This window comes from Heptranchias perlo, chromosome 23, assembly GCF_035084215.1.
Source record: "Heptranchias perlo isolate sHepPer1 chromosome 23, sHepPer1.hap1, whole genome shotgun sequence".
In the NCBI taxonomy this organism is placed as follows: domain Eukaryota; kingdom Metazoa; phylum Chordata; class Chondrichthyes; order Hexanchiformes; family Hexanchidae; genus Heptranchias; species Heptranchias perlo.
Window position 1 is genome coordinate 23,189,956 of NC_090347.1, and position 12,227 is coordinate 23,202,182.

The 12,227-nt window shown below is 42.8% G+C and overlaps 1 protein-coding gene across 2 annotated transcripts in view; it reads right to left on the reverse strand.

The window, feature by feature from the left end:
* Positions 1-12,227, reverse strand: part of LOC137341177 (matrix-remodeling-associated protein 7-like) — a 95,957-nt gene that overhangs the window by 34,116 nt on the left and 49,614 nt on the right. For both annotated transcript variants that reach the window (XM_068004177.1, XM_068004178.1), the window contains exon 2: positions 10,637-10,694. In XM_068004177.1, the coding sequence (XP_067860278.1) occupies positions 10,637-10,694 (58 nt within the window). The remainder of the gene's footprint in view (positions 1-10,636; positions 10,695-12,227) is intronic.

A 12,227-nucleotide genomic window follows, 5' to 3' on the forward strand; every position in this document is an offset into this window, starting at 1 on the left:
ATGTGAGAAATAATGTTGGCCAGTCTCACTCCAATTCCAATTGTGTAGCAGCCAACTAAACTGCCAAATTAGCACCTAAATCGGAGGCAAAAATCACTCAAAAACCACAGGATGGTCAGTGTGGGAAATAGAAATGCAACAGGGGATGGGACTGACAGTAGAACAGAGCATGTTTTAACTGCTATACCCAAAGTGCACTTTAAAAAAAGTGCAAAAGTAGCTGCTAAAAGCATCACTAGAATCAAATAAAATTCAATTAGCATCACCAGCTGAAAACACTGGCCCAGAAGAGTTTTTTTTAAATTGGTTTAATTTTCTTTTGAGTTATTAGTGAATGGATTTGAAGAAATAAAGTATGTACAATTGGTCATGCAGATAACATTATGGAAGACACATATGGTCCTTGCATTGTTTATTGCTCCAACTTGCTGGAGGATGAGGCAGTTTATTGTTTAAAATATGAGAGACAGGTAGCAATTCTGGAAAGAAGGTCCCTTTGTTCAAAAAAATCTAGACATTTGTATCCAAAATGACTGGGCCTAGGGCTCCAGTAGCTCAGCAAGTGAAACAGTCTTTGGTGTCATACTTGGCCTTTAGACCAAGAAAGCCCCACACTCAATCTCTGGTCTATGCTACTTTAGCTGATCTTAGTCAGATCATCAAGAGCGTGTTACAATTGTCCTCTCTGCCCCAAAGAGAGATGGGAGTCAGGGGCAGGAAAGAGGCCTTGACCCCAGTTTTTGACTACTAGAAAGTGCACATATTGAAGTTAGAGAAGGGCAGATCAGCATTCTCATCCTGGACGTCAGTCAGAATAACCTCCCAAAACTCACTGTCCAAGCTCACGTAATACACGTTGGACAAAATGCTGAATGGCTGCCACCACCTACGAGTCCATACCCAAGCAGGAATCTTAATCTTCAGGAGGATAGAGGAAAAGATAAAAGTCTCATACTGTAGCAGTCAATTACTGTATGTATTTATTTATCTGCCCAAAATGAAAAAAGGATCACCCACAAGGGAAGGCTAAGCTAATGGACTATCGACAGCCAGCACCAAGATCCACACCATAAATGAGTTATACCCACACTTTTCTACACCTCTCCTCCCTCCCCAGGGTTAACATCTTGCACATTATACAACCAATGTTGTGTGCATTTTCTATATAGTCATTGGAATTTCCCTCCCCCATACCTCAATAGGCACACATGCAAGTGTACAAAATGTACTGCATGAAGGCTCATTTCAATTACAGGAACTGCAGTGAAGGCAAATTAGTTTGACTCAGGATGTACACTTAAATCAAAGCTATGCTCAGATCAAGAAAATTACTGCAACATTCAGAATGATGGTATCATTTTCTATGCCTACAGTAAAAAAACAACTACAATAAGTTCTAGTACATTCATAACTTAGAGATCTACCTGTAATTCTGAATGTAGTTTTACATGAACATATTCTATTTCAGCAGATAGCCACACTTCTCTTGGTTACAAATCATACATGGTTATATGTACTGCTACATTTTATTGGACTACTGTACCAAACCGTTCACAACCTTGGCATCCTGTCTGACCTGGAGATGAGCTTCCAACCCCATATGCACTCCATCACCAAGACTGCCTACTTCCACCTCAACAAAATCACCCATCTCTGGCCCTGCCTCAGCTCAGATGCTGAAACCCTCATCCAAGCTTTTGTTACCTCTAGAATTGACTATTCCAATGCTCTCCTGGCTGGCCTCCCAACCTCCATATAACTTCCTTATCCAAAACTGCTGTCCATATCCTAACTACGTCCCACTCACCCATCACCCATGCTGGCTGACCTACATTGGCTCCCTGTCAATCAATGCCTTGATTTAAAAATTCTCATCTGTTTTCAAATCCCTCCATGGCCTTGCCCCTTCCTATCTCTAACCTCCTCCAGCCCTACAACCTTCCACGATCTGTGTTCCTCCAATTCCGGCCTCTTAAGCATCCCTGATTTTAATCACTCCATTAGCAACCGTGCCTTAAGTTGCCTAGGCCCGAAGCTCTGGAATTCCCTCCCTTAACCCCTCTTCCTCCTTATGGTAGGTTGTTACATAAGGTTAAATCTCATGGGATCCAAGGTGAGGTAGCCAATTGGATACAAAATTGGCTTGACGACAGAAGACAGAGGGTGGTTGTCGAGGGTTGTTTTTCAAACTGGATGCCTGTGTCCAGCGGTGTGCCTCAGGGATCGGTGCTGGGTCCGCTGTTATTTGTTATTTATATTAATGATTTGGATGAGAATTTAGGAGGCATGGTTAGTAAGTTTGCAGATGACACCAAGATTGGTGGCATTGTGGACAGTGAAGAAGGTTATCTGGGATTGCAACGGGATCTTGATAAATTGGGCCAGTGGGCCGATGAATGGCAGATGGAGTTTAATTTAGATAAATGTGAGGTGATGCATTTTGGTAGATCGAATCGGGCCAGGACCTACTCCGTTAATGGTAGGGCGTTGGGGAGAGTTATAGAACAAAGAGATCTAGGAGTACAGATTCATAGCTCCTTGAAAGTGGAGTCACAGGTGGATAGGGTGGTGAAGAAGGCATTCAGCATGCTTGGTTTCATTGGTCAGAACATTGAATGCAGAAGTTGGGATGTCTTGTTGAAGTTGTACAGGGCATTGGTGAGGCCACACTTGGAGTACTGTGTACAGTTCTGGTCACCCTATTATAGAAAGGATATTATTAAACTGGAAAGAGTGCAGAAAAGATTTACTAGGATGCTACCGGGACTTGATGGTTTGACTTACAGGGAGAGGTTAGACAGACTGGGACTTTATTCCCTGGAGAGTAGGAGGTTAAGGGGTGATCTTATAGAAGTCTATAAAATAATGAGGGGCATAGATAAGGTCGATAGTCAAAATCTTTTCCCAAAGGTAGGGGAGTCTATAACGAGGGGGCACAGATTTAAGGTGAGAGGGGAGAGATACAAAAGGATCCAGAGGGGCAATTTTTTCACTCAAAGGGTGGTGAGTGTCTGGAACGAGCTGCCAGAGGCAGTAGTAGAGGCGGGTACAATTTTGTCTTTTAAAAAGCATTTGGACAGTTACATGGGGAAGATGGGTATCGAGGGATATGGGCCAAGTGCAGGCAATTGGGACTAGCTTAGTGGTATAAACTGGGCGACATGGACATGTTGGGCCGAAGGGCCTGTTTCCATGTTGTAACTTCTATGATTCTATGATAAGATGCTCCTTAAAACCTATCACTTTGACCAAGCTTTTGGTCACCTGACCTAATGGCTTGGTGTCAAATTTAGTTTGATAACACTCCCAAGTGCTTTGGGACATTTTACTACCTTAAAAAAGGAGCAATAAAAGTGCAAATTGTTGTACTGTAGAATACACCTGCCAGTTAAATATGGTGAAACCCAAGTTTGGGTGGCAGAGTAGAATATGGTTATGGATGCAATAATCAGCATTCCAGTCGGAAATGGGTGGTGGAATTGGCCTCTGGTAATGATGCACTCAGATTTAAGCATGCAACTGGGAACAGCAGCATTCTTACCCATAACGCCCCTCCTCCCTCAACTGAGGCAGCAATGGAGAAGTAACAGGTTTTAAATAGGAGAATCAGATTTAGATGCATCTTTATAAATACAATTTGGGACCTTTAACGCAAATAAAATCAGATACAGAAATAAAATAAATCTTCACTTAGAGCCAATATGCACCCTCCATTTGTTTAATTTTGCCATTCTGGACAAAGATTGTAAGTGGCTATGCAAGGAAGTATCAATTTAAAAAAAATCTATGAATCTCCCCTATGGTGGTACATGGTCACTGGGAAAACTAATTTTTTCTAACACATTAAACTGAAATATACAAGTCAGGTCAATTTATTCTAGAAATCTTAGAACATGGTCTGCATATCCAGTAATGAAAAAAGTAATGGATTGTACAAGTTATGAGGTAATGCAATAATTACATAGCAATGGACAGGGGGAAGGCAATTCCATTACACTGGGCTAGAAAAGCATTAAGTTATTTAGTCATGTTAGGAAATAATTAAAGCATTGCAGACAAGGCAAGTTTTACAGACGGCCACCCAAGGGACCAGTACAGATCAGAGGTATTTGATGTTGGAGGCGGGAGGCTGCCAGGCATAGAGATGAAATAGTAAAGTATAATGAGAAGGATAAATTACAGTGACAACTAAGACAGTACAGATTTTAACTGGGCTCCTGATTTTCAAAATAAATTCACATTTATTACTAGTACGTTGTGGGAGGGTTGAGTGCAAGACTCTGGGGATTAAAAGGAAGCAAAAGTTGAAAGCACATTTTATTTATTGCGCATGACTGCTCATTTACATCAGTATTAAGGGCAAATGATTCCCATCAAATGGTTTCTTTGTTTCAACTGCCCAGCTACTATACAATCAATATGTAACTGATGTTTTATACTGACATTCAAAACATTACTGCATTTTAAGTGTTCAGGGATTTATTTTGAGCAGCAAGATCCCAGCCCTAAAAGATTCTAGCAGGGGGAAGCCAAGCATCAGGAGATGCTAGATCAAATTAGATCAATCACCAGGACAGGAAATACTCAAAAAGTGTCAGGTAGACATGGGGAATGTGAAAGACAGTGCAAGGGCCTGGAAGGATAATCAAGCAACTGAATAAGTCAAATTACATATCAATCTAAGCACCTCTTTTTGGAATAAAGACTAAAAAAAAGTCACCTGGGAATGTGTCCACTAACAAATGGGGCATTGGAATCAGTCAGGGAAGACAGATTGCTTTTTTTAAAAAAAAACATTTGCAAATAGTGATCAGTTGCCAAACAGAAAGGTCCCTCTGATACAAGTAGAGAACAGGCAAGCTCCCAGGAGAATCACCTTAACATTTGTTAAAGAAACAGACTGACTACAATCAAGGCTTCATGGAATTGTGTAAAGCTTTTTTCAAAAAGTACTTTAAAATTAAGACATGTAGATGGCAATTTGTGATTACAATATTTGCAGTAAAATGAGATTCCAAGAGCATTCCCCAACAAACTCAAGATTACAGAAACAATAGAATACGACCATAGTAACTGTGCTGCTGGCTTTTACATAGGCCCGTTTAAGGAATTACCATGTAAAAAAAGTAGTGAAAGCCTTCGCTGAATTTCTCTTCCCCTCCCCTAACCACAGCCTGCAGACAATTACTTGTACTGCTGTTATTGCCAGCTAATGCACCATACACAGGGATCAAGCATGGGGGGATCTTGGCAAAATTAGCCACTAAAATCCCTCCAGGAACCTCTTGCACACAACCTCCCTCCCTTAAAAACTTCAGTCAAGCTGTCCACCACACCATCTCATCATCTTTCAGAGGGGGAAGGGGAATCCTTTTTCCACATGCCTGTGAAGAGCGAGGGACTCAAAATTACCAAATAAATGCAAATTGTTTAGTTGCCTGAAGGCTCAGTGCCACACTACATGGTGTGCATAACAAATTCTGGGTCTGCCACTCATAAGCGAACCCTGCATTTTTACGATCTGAACCATATACCAATATTTACTTAAAGGGGTGGGTGATGGAATACACTCCACTTGCCCGGATGAGTGCAGCTACAAGAAGCTTGACACCATCCAGGACAAAAGCAGTTGCATCCTTAAAATTCTATGACAAAGTATTTTTGAAATTTAAGAACAATTGATCCAGAGTCAGGCAGGGCTGTCCTCTCCGCGGTCTTGTTCATGTTGTATCAAACTGTTTTCCACATCCATCAGGAAGGACGCAGGTGTTGGGGGGTGGGGGCGCTCAACGATCCCAGGCAGCAGAGGCTCTCAGGTTTAAGGCCTCCCTATACATGGACGATGTCACCGTCTTCTGTTCTGATCAGCAGTCGGTCCACACACTGATGGGCACCTGCGACTGTTTCGAGCTGACCTTGGGGGCCAGAGCGAACCGAAGAAAGAGGCCATGTGGGGGACCTGATCCTTATCCCCTTCACTGTCAGGTCTGACTGCCTGAAAGTGCTGGGGATCTGGTTTGGGGGACCCTGGCCTGTACGAAGAACTGGGAGGAGCATACCGCCAAGGCCAAACAGAAGCTTGGAAGTGGGTGGGGTGAGCCCTTTCCATGACCAGCAGGAACCTGGTGATAAGGCTCTACATAAGACATGAGACAGGAGCAGGAGTCAGCCCCTCGAGCCTGCTCTGCCATTTAATGAGATCATGGCTGATCTGATTTTTACCTCACCAATTTCCCACCCTTTCCCATATTTTGACTCCCTTGATCAAAAATTTGTCTAACTCAGCCTTGAATGTATTCAATGACTCAGCCTCCACAGCTTTTTGGGGTAAAGAATCACAACCCTCTGGGAGAAGAAATTCCTCCTCATTTCCATCTTAAACAGGTGACCCCTTATTCTGAGATTCTGCCCTCTAGTTTTAGATTCCCCATGAGGCGTTCCATCCTCAGCATCTACCCTATCGAGTCCCTTCAGAATCTTGTATGTTTAAATAAGATCTCCCCTCATTCTTCTAAACTCCAATGAGTATAGACCTAATCTGTTCAACCTTTCCTCATAAGACAACCCTTCCATACCCAGAATCAACCTAGTGAACCTTCTCTGAACTGCCTCCAATGCAAGTATGTCCTTCCTTAAATAAGGGCACCAGAACTGTATGCAGTACTCCAGGTGTGGTCTCACCAGCACCTTGTACAGTTGTACCATGACTTCCCTGCTTTGATACTCCATTCCCCTAGAAATAAAGGCCAATATTCAGTTTACCTTCTGCACCTGTATGTTGACTGTTTCAGGTATGAGGACACCCAGATCTCTGTAGCGCAGCATTTTATAGTATTTCTCCATTCAAAATATTTTGCTTTTTTATTTTTCCTCCCAAAGTGGATGACTTCAATTTCCCACATTATGTTCCATCTGCCAAATTTTTGCCCATTCGCTTAACCTGTCAATATCCCTTTGCAGACACTTTGGCCCTGCTATTACCAGGGAGGTGGAATGGCAGCAAGGGGGTGTGACTGGGCACATGGGTAACTCACCCATTGAAATTAGTCCATTCCCCACCCGATTGCAGGTAAATTGAAGCCACTTAACATGGCTTCCAGGAAACCTGCGCAGCGGGCGGACTGTGCACCTGCATCACAGGCTGTCAGCTGGAGGAGCTCTACTTAAAAAGAGGCAGTCCTCCAATGCTGCTCCTGCATTAAAGAACCAAAATTAAAGAATGGAGCAGCCCAGGGAAAAGGCTGCTCCCAGATTTACTGATTCCTCGCTCCAGGTCTTACTGGATGGGGCGAGGAGGGGGCATATTTTCTATCCGGCGAATGGGAGGAAGCGGCCTGTCTGCCACCAAGGCCTGACTTAAGGTCACCAGCAGCGTCTTCCGCACATGGAGCCAGTGCGGGAAACGCTTCAATGACCTAACTAGGTCAGCCAGTGAGTACACTTACTCATTCGCCTACACAGTCTTCCACATCATTTCCCCCACCCTACAACTCATTCTGTACATGCCAACACTACTCTATCATCACTCCTCACACCCATTCAAAGCTCATCAACTTACTTGCATTTACTCACCTCCCCAGTACTCATCCCACCACTATTAAATCAACCCAATCCTCATACAATGTCATGGCTGCCTCATACTCACCCTCTGATGCATCTCTTTCACAATCAGCCTCACCCAAACCACATTGGCTGGGTCTGGTCCATTACCCACAACTCTGCCATTAGTCACCTGAGCTATCTTCCACTTTGTCTGGAGGACCAAGGTAGAACGCATCTGCAGGGTCGCCACGTACAAACCCCCAAAGGAGGGAAGAGCGTCCCCAATGTTGCTGATTCTGATGGCCACCTGTGTGTGGCTGGCTCAGGATGTGTGTAGAACTCCAGTACACAAACACCAAGTGTCACTACATATGGAGATGCTACCTGTTCAAAACTGAAGGCTGGGTCTGGCCACGCTGGCTCAGCAGGTGCAGGATCAATGTATTGCCTTGAATTGCTGCACTGCATTTTGTGCCTTATATTTGAACTGTGTATCCTAATTTTATGAAATAAGTACATTTTGAAATAAAAAGTCCACTTGATCGGTAGCCTATCCTCCACCTTAAATGTCCACTCCCTCCACCACCTGTGCATTGTAGTTGTAGTGTGCATTGTCTACAGGATGTACTGCAGTACCATGCCACAGCTGCAGCAGATCCACCCAAACCTGTGACCACCACCTAGGAGGACAAGGGCAGCCAGCAATCGGGAACACAAGCACCTCCAAATTCCCTTCCTAGTCTCAGCATCCTGACTTGGACATATAAATGACTGTTCCTTCATCATTGCTGGGTCAAAATCCTGGAACTTCCAACCTAACAGCACTGTGGGAATATGTTCACCACATGCACTGCAGCTGTTCAAGGTGTGGCTCACCAACACCTTCAAGGGCTACTTGGGAGGGGAAACAAACACTGGTCTTGCTAGTGACACCCATATCCCCAGAAGGAATAAAATAGCCACATGATCCTTTGTATACTGAATACTATGATCTTGTATGTGTATTTGCACCCAAGGCAGGAATTCTGTATGTTACAGTACCAGATTTTAAACAGCAAAGGTATTGAATTTTAAGTTAAAGATGACATTTCAGCCCCTCATTAAAATGTATCTTCCAGGTGATCTGCATTTGAACATGAGATGGTACTCAGTAAAATAATGGGACTCAAGGCGGATAAATCCCCTGGACCTGATGGCTTCCATCCTAGGGTCTTGAGGGAAGTGGCAGTAGGGATTGTGGATGCTTTGGTGATAGTTTTCCAAAATTCCCTGGACTCAGGAGAGGTCCCGGCAGATTGGAAAACTGCTAATGTAACACCGTTATTTAAAAAGGGTAGTAGGCAGAAGGCTGGAAATTATAGGCCAGTTAGCTTAACATCTGTGGTGGGTAAAATTTGAGTCTATTATTAAGGAGACAGTAACGGAACATTTAGATAAGCATAATTTAATAGGACAAAGTCAGCATGGCTTTATGAAGGGGAAGTCATGTCTGACAAATTTGCTTGAGTTCTTTGAGGACATAACGTACAGGGTGGATAAAGGGGAACCAGTGGACATAGTGTATTTAGACTTCCAGAAGGCATTCGACAAGGTGCCACATAAAAGATTACTTAAGATAAAAAATCACGGGATTGGGGGTAATATTCTGGCATGGGTGGAGGATTGGTTATCGAACAGGAAGCAGAGAGTTGGGATAAATGGTTCATTTTCGGACTGGCAACCAGTAACCAGTGGTGTTCCGCAGGGGTCGGTGCTGGGTCCCCAACTCTTTGCAATCTATATTAACGATTTGAAGGAGGGGACCTAGTGCAACATATCAAAATTTGCAGATGATACAAAGATGGGAGGGAAAGTAGAGAGTGAGGAGGACATAAAAAACCTGCAAGGGGATATAGACAGGCTGGGTGAGTGGGCGGAGATTTGGCAGATGCAATATAATATTGGAAAATGTGAGGTTATGCACTTTGGCAGGAAAAATCAGAGAGCAAGTTATTTTCTTAATGGCGAGAGACTGGAAAGTACTGCAGTACAAAGGGATCTGGGGGTCCTAGTGCAAGAAAATCAAAAAGTTGGTATGCAGGTGCAGCAGGTGGGCTTTTATTGCTAGGGGGATAGAATATAAAAACAGGGAGGTATTGCTGCAGTTATATAAGGTATTGGTGAGACCGCACCTGGAATACTGCATACAGTTTTGGTCTCCATACTTAAGAAAAGACATACTTGCTCTCGAGGCAGTACAAAGAAGGTTCACTCGGTTAATCCCGGGGATGAGGGGGCGGACATATGAGGAGAGGTTGAGTAGATTGGGACTCTACTCATTGGAGTTCAGAAGAATGAGAGGCGATCTTATTGAAACATAAGATTGTGAAGGGGCTTGATCGGGTGGATGTTCCCAAAGATGGGTGAAACTAGAACTAGGGGGCATAATCTTAGAATAAGGGGCTGCTCTTTCAAAACTGAGATGAGGAGAAACTTCTTCACTCAGAGGGTGGTAGGTCTGTGGAATTTGCTGCCCCAGGAAGCTGTGGAAGCTACATCATTAGATAAATTTAAAACAGAAATAGACAGTTTTCTAGAAGTAAAGAGAATTAGGGGTTATGGGGAGCAGGCAGGAAATTGGACATGAAGCTGAGTTCGGATCGGTCAATGCCCTGTGGGTGGCGCAGAGGGCCCAGGGGCTGAGTGGCCGGGTCCTGCTCCTACTTCTTGTGTTCTTTAGATTTGTGGTTGGGATCAGATCAGCCATGATCTTATTGAATGGTGGAGCAGGCTCGAGGGGCCGATTGGCCTACTCCTGCTCCAATTTCTTATGTTCTTATGGATTGCCATGCAGGTCCAAAACCTACTGGTCTTTAAAAAGACACTACCATAGTCTTTTGGAAGAACGAGTCACAAGTGAAGGTTACGCATGTTGTAGCTCAATAATCCAGTTACAAATTGCATCATCACCTTGTGTTTAGCAAACAGTCAACCAAGAATGTGGCCTTTTAACTCTGCATTGCCCACATCAAGTATGTGAGCCCTTCAATTAATGTGTTTCTTTTGCCCATGATCATACAAGATATGTTAAAAGCTGAAGTATGAGATAACTTACCATTGTCATCTTCAGGAAGAGATTTTTTAGTACTTTCAACTTCTGCTTCATCTTCTTCCTAACAAAAAAGGAAAACAAAATTTAAATATGCTCTAGAATGATTACCACTATCTCAAACATACTATCAAAAAATCAAGGTACAATATTTAGAAAAAATCCCAGGAACAATTATATTAGTTTCATTAAAATCATAAAGTGGCTGAAAAAATGCCATTGTTTAGTGTTATGCCAAGCAGGGAAATGCAAAATACAAGTTTAAAAGTCAAAATTTACTCAAGACTCCATTTTGCCTGCTTTCAATAAAGCTAGTTGAAAATTAGTTAAATAATGACTACTGATATGAAGACTGGTAATGTACAGGAATGTAAGTAAATAGCATTTGACAAGCAGAAAGAAGCTATTTTACCTCCCAACACATGGGTAAATCCAGGTATAGAATAATTTTCAAAACAGTATTGCATTAAAAACCCTTTAATATTGATGCTCTGGGAAGGTTTCAGGATAGAGCAACTAAGACAGACTTCAAACCCTAAGTTGCAAGGAGGCCCTCAGAATCGAAACTTGTCATGAGAAAGGATTAACTAAAAAAGGAATCTCAACCTGAAACTTGTCTGGTGACCTGAGCAGCTCAGGATAATCCCATATCCAGGAAAACAGACCGTAGACTATTCAAAAGGCATTCACTTCAAATGACAGCAAATACCCGAACCACAGCCATCACTCATCTTTAGCTACATGTGGACCCTTGGACTGAAAGCAACATTAGTGCTTTCTCATCAGTCTTAACCCACTGCCTGAGATTTCAAAATTTCACCTAGGGCACATTTAAAATATGTTCTTAAACAAGCTTCTACTTTGACACTGGCATTCTATTACTGCATCCTTCTCTGAACTGAGATGTTTCACATTTTTGAAATACCACTGGAGCTTCAAAATACCACTGTTAGAAACCAAACTATGCTTTAGTTTGTCGGGTTACTTTCCAAAATGTAGACTAAAAATATCCAATGGCTTTAAAAATATTTATTCAGTCTTGGATTGGAGGAAAAAGGAATTAAGTTAACATTACTTAATAAAGGCAGAGGCTGCAATTTCAACTCTGTTTACAAATGCAAATTGAGGGAATCAGCTGAAAGTATAAACTGGTTGTTAGGATGTGATTCCCTCAAAGGGAAGTCTTCAGACATGGCTGTGCCAGGAACAACACCAAAAACTACAAAATTTTCCATATTGACCTCTGTTGAAAGTTAACTATTCCAATGCTCTCCTGGCCAGTGTCACAACCTTCCACCTTCTGTAAACTTGAGCTCATCCAAAACACTGCTGCCCATATCCTAACTTGCAACAAGTCTCATTCAGCCATCACACAAAAGTGCTCACAACCTACATTAGCTCCCATCTGGCAACAGATTTTAAAATTCTCATCCTTTTGTTCAAGTCAACCGTACAACCCTTCAAGATCTCTGCACTCCTTCAATTTTGGCCTCTTACGCATCCCTGATTTTTTTTAAATCGCTCCACCATTGGCAGCCGTGCCTTCAGCTACCTAGGCCCTAAGCTCTGAAATTCCCCCTCTGGTAGTCTTCTCCTT